The 5,072-nt window shown below is 33.4% G+C and overlaps 1 protein-coding gene across 1 annotated transcript; it reads left to right on the plus strand.

The window, feature by feature from the left end:
* The first annotated feature begins 1,138 nt into the window (after positions 1-1,138).
* Positions 1,139-1,999, plus strand: LOC109165178. Its single transcript, XM_019313827.1, has one exon. The coding sequence runs from the start codon at positions 1,202-1,204 to the stop codon at positions 1,886-1,888; it is 687 nt and encodes a 228-aa protein (XP_019169372.1). The 5' UTR covers positions 1,139-1,201; the 3' UTR covers positions 1,889-1,999.
* Positions 2,000-5,072: the final 3,073 nt, after the last annotated feature.

A 5,072-nucleotide genomic window follows, 5' to 3' on the forward strand; every position in this document is an offset into this window, starting at 1 on the left:
AGGCAAATTCTAAGTAACGAAATGTTTTGCCCAAAGCCCCAAATCAAGCATTTGATACCATCATATATAGTTGCCTCTTGTCACTGATTCATTATCTATCATGCAATCCCAGTAATAAAACAATGTCCATGCATTCAAAATTTGGAGATAAGACCATCCTTCAAATATCTCAAAAGACAAATCATTTAAGGAAGAAAATAGTGTAACACCCAGTTCAAAGAGCAAGTGATCTGGCCATCATTTTTCAGCTGATATGATACAGATCCAGGCCCTACTCTGATCAAGTGGTGAGACAAAATAAATCCCATCAAGAAACACTATTTAAAGCAAGTTGTCTGATATGGAAATTCATGCTTTTTTCTTGGCATGCTTCAATAGCTAGCAGTTAGCACAGATATTTATCAAGTTAAAATAGGTTACAAAGATAGGAAGAAATTTTGGGCCACAACCCGTGGAGCTCATGAGGCCCACTTTTCCCCATGCAAAACCATTTAGGATTGATCCATTTTACTATGGGACGGTTTAAAGTTGATTCGCAGAATTTGATTCATTTTGAAACCCTATTCTAGAGTCGTTATATCATGGATCAGGGTCCACCTTGCAAGGTAGATTTGAGTTTAAAATATACAATTTACATACTAAATATTCACAATTTACCTTTTACAAAATTGTAAACATTCAGTATGTAAATTGTGTATTTTGAACTCGGGTTCACAGAATAATTTGCTCATATTTCTATAAGCAGGCCAATGGCAAAGAAAACTCAGGGCAGCTTAGCCATAGTAGACCCATAAGAGGCTGGCTAGAGCAATCTTGGGCCTATTCTTAGAGGCTCAACTCATATATTGCCTACATCCTAAATGGCATTATATTGTTTTCTTTTCTTTGTTGTGTTTAGAAATCTCAAAACATCCTTTTGTTTATACCCATGCAAGACAATAGGATTCGACACTCAAATAAAAACATACAAATAATTTGTTTATACCCCATTTCGTACAAAACAAACAAATAAACAACAACCATATGTGCATGTAGAGAGAAGGAATGGAACAAGAAAACAAGTAGCTGTGAACAACCATAAATTATTAAAAAATGAGTCTGCAGCTATGGCTTGATTTTAACTATCAATCACCATCCTCTATAAGTACCTATCTTCTTCTCTTGAAAGTTGAAACCCATTAAAGAAATAGTTAAAACCAGCATGGATCGCATAACACTTTCTCTGTGTATACTAATCTTGGGTGCAGCCATCCATGGCTGCCGTGCCGCCGTTGAATACACAGTCACCAACACGGCGGCCAACACGACCGGCGGCGCCCGCTTCAACCAAGAAATCGGAGAAGAATACTCCAAAAACGTCCTAGACGCCGCCGCCAACTTCATATGGAGGGTCTTCCAGCAGAACTGCACCGGCGACCGGAAAGACGTCCAGAAAGTGAGCATGTTCGTGGACGACATGGACGGCGTGGCCTACGCCAGCAACAATGAGATCCACGTCAGCGCCAGGTACATCAACGGATACTCCGGTGACGTGAAAGGGGAGATCACCGGCGTGCTGTACCACGAGTCGACCCATATTTGGCAGTGGGACGGCAACGGCGCCGCCGACGGAGGGTTGATAGAAGGGATTGCCGATTTCGTGAGGCTGAAAGCCGGGTACGCGCCGAGCCACTGGAGGAAGGCCGGGGAAGGTGGCCGGTGGGACGCCGGCTACGACGTGACGGCGTGGTTTCTGGACTACTGCAATGATCTTAAGAATGGATTCGTCGCTGAACTCAACAAGAAAATGAAAGACGGTTACAATGACAGTTACTTCTCCGACATCCTGGGAAAAACAGTTGACCAGCTCTGGAAGGATTACAAGGCTAAATACAACAGCACTAATTAACTCCCTATCCCTAAATTTGTCCCACAACTTGTACGATGATGTTTACCAATAAATTTCCTTAAATATCTAGAACAACAACTATAAACATGGAAGCAGAATTCCTAAGATAATGTGTACCTTACAAGTATGAATTATTTATCCTTCCATAATTCATAATACTATGTAGATCTTGATTTATGATATAAATTGTCCATAGTAGATGGCAAATTATACTGTGGAATCGTGTCTTAACTTGCAAAGTAGACACACGGTTCCATTCTAAAATTACTCATAATTATGAATATATAGTTCAAAAATTATGATCATATAGTTCTATAATTATGAACATAGAGTTGTGAACATAATTATGAACATATAGTTCTGTAATTATGAATATAGAGATTCAACAATTGTGAATATGAAGTTCAAAAATTATGGATATATAACTTTATAATTATGAACATATAATTCAGTAATTATGAACGTAGAGTTCTGTAATTGTGAATATAGAGAATTATGAATATGAAGTTCAAAAATTATAAATATAGAACTTTATAATTATGAACGTATAGTTTAGCAATTATGAACATAGAATTGTGTCAACTTTGCAAGATAGACACGATTCCACAGCATAACGTTTGCATAGTAGACCCATAAGGCTGGCTGCTGCAATCTTGGGCCTATTCTTAGAGGCTCAACCCATCAGGCCATCATGCAAGAGGCATAAAGGCCCAAAATGACATAAAGTTTTTTTTTTTTTTTTTTTCTTTTGGAGAACAGACATAAAGGTTTATGAGTTTATCTGTCCAAATGTATAAGACATAGAGGGCTAATTGAACATTCAACCAAATGAACCAATTCCAAGCCATCATTTTCCATGATGTTGCAAGAATTTCAGCCATTTTTTTTAAATACTAGAGAAATCACTAGTGGAAATTATGAAATTTCCGACCACCTAAAAGTGATCTTAAATCAAGTCAAAAGTCTTGTTCCGACCACTTTTGGTATCCGGAAAAACCTTTGTTGCTATTTCCGACCACTTTTTGGTATTAATTTGATTTAAGATCATTTTCCGGTAGTCAGAAATTCCATAATTTCTAATAGTGAATTCAGTTAACAATTATTATTTGAAAATATATATTAAATAAACCATATGAATTATATTTTACCTATTTAATCATCCTTTTGAAATCTACAAGTCGATGTTTTCTCATGTGAATGCGGAAGTGTTAGTCAAGATCGTGTTTGCATTCAATCAATCAGTTTGACTCCTTGAGGTGGAAGCAATTATTTCCCACCAAACCATTTCTTCTTTTCCAGTCTTCCAAATCACTTGTGGCCAAAATTAAATATAAATCTGTCAAAGTGTTTGCCTGTTTGGTTTGGATTTTAAAACTCTTGCCAAACAATTAACCCAACAAATACATCATTTACATTTTGTCAAGATAAAACTTATGTCATGTTGGTAAATGGTTGTTAGCTGATTTAGTTAGAGGATATGACTAGTTGATAACATTAGGTGATTGTAGAAAGGTGTTTGATAAATTAGCTGTTAATTGATAGTTGTTTGGTATAATTTTTATTCGCAAAAAAATAAATGAAAAATTGTTTTGAGCAACTTTTTGAATTTTAGCATTTTGAAGTTACAAAAAAATGATTAACCAAACACTTATATTGATTTTATAACCACGTCAAACATTTAATAGTGATCAAATAAACTAAAATTGTCTGGTAAGTTAATTATTTTACCAAACAAGTCTTAATATGTCAAAAGTTATAGCTAGTAATAAAGATTTTATAATTTTATTTTTTAATACTTGATAGTAATTTACATTTTGATGACAAGATGTTAGATTTGACCTTCTAATTACTCGTACAGCATATTTTTCACTATTGTAATATTTTTTTTAATCAAACATTTGACACACCAATGATGTATAGATGCTATATATATACACCAAAGGTGAGCCAAAAAGTCACATCTCTTTAAAAATGAAGTTACAATTATTGTTCAAATCCTTTCTTGCAATGCTCAATGATTTTAAATTATTATAATAATTACTTATTTTAATTATGAAAATAATGTTTCTATACTTTAAAATTTTATTTAAAAAAAAAACTATTGCATAAATGGCATTGTTTTCTTTGATGTGTTCTAAACATTGTTTTGTTTCCATCACACATGACAATAGGATCCGACACACAAATAACTTGTTTATACGTCTAGAAGTAATTCAGTTGACATTTCAGTCATTGCCAAATGCCAATTTCCAGCCGCCTCACATATCTTATCAATATACATTTATTAAAGACTTAGTCCAATTCCACATTCTGCAAGTCTTTCCAACAAATTAAATAATATTCACACCTGACGATAGACATTTGTAGATGAGTTTACGTTCAAGTTTTAATTAATAATATTATTAAATTATTATCAACCATTTACACTTGTAGTTGATACACATTTTTAAAAGAAAATTAGATTGTATTGGTAAAATATGCCGTAGTAGATTTTGTCAATTCCATATATTTTCCTCTACAATGTTTGCTAATTATTCATAAAATTAATCAAATTTATCATTCATGCTACAAGAATCAAAGTGTTGTTATTATTATTATTATTATTATTATTATTATTATTATTATTATTTTTTGAATGACAAGAGAAATTCGTAGTCACTTGGTGTGCATTGGATAAACCGCGTTTTCTAATCTTAGTCGGCAAAGAATCATAAAGACGTAAATCAGCCTATGTTGCTCATAGCTGACTTCAAACCAAGAAGATTAATAGGTCACTCCAGTTTGTCTGAGAGTTAAACTTATAATGTTGTAGTTACTAAATAAACCGTCTGACCAACTTTTGTTATTATTTTTTGTATCAATTATTTTAAGTATCGTTTTCCACATAGAGAAAGAAGAACAAAACAAAATACTTGTATGTCTCTAGGCCATCGCGAACTCATAAGATCAACAAAAAAATTGCAATTTCAATCTATTCGGGAAAATCTGATCTCACACACGCAAATTAAAGATTAAGAGGTACTAATTTATCTTGTAAACTTTTTATTAATTAGTGAGAGAATGATACATAATCACTCATCCTTACTAGAAGTGATCATTAGATAAGAAAATTTTCATTATTTTTAATGAAATTGTTATATCTGAAAATCTGAAATACATAGTCATTTACATGGTTACACGCTTA

The sequence above is a fragment of the Ipomoea nil genome, unplaced genomic scaffold (genome assembly GCF_001879475.1).
Source record: "Ipomoea nil cultivar Tokyo-kokei standard unplaced genomic scaffold, Asagao_1.1 scaffold3069, whole genome shotgun sequence".
NCBI lineage: Eukaryota > Viridiplantae > Streptophyta > Magnoliopsida > Solanales > Convolvulaceae > Ipomoea > Ipomoea nil.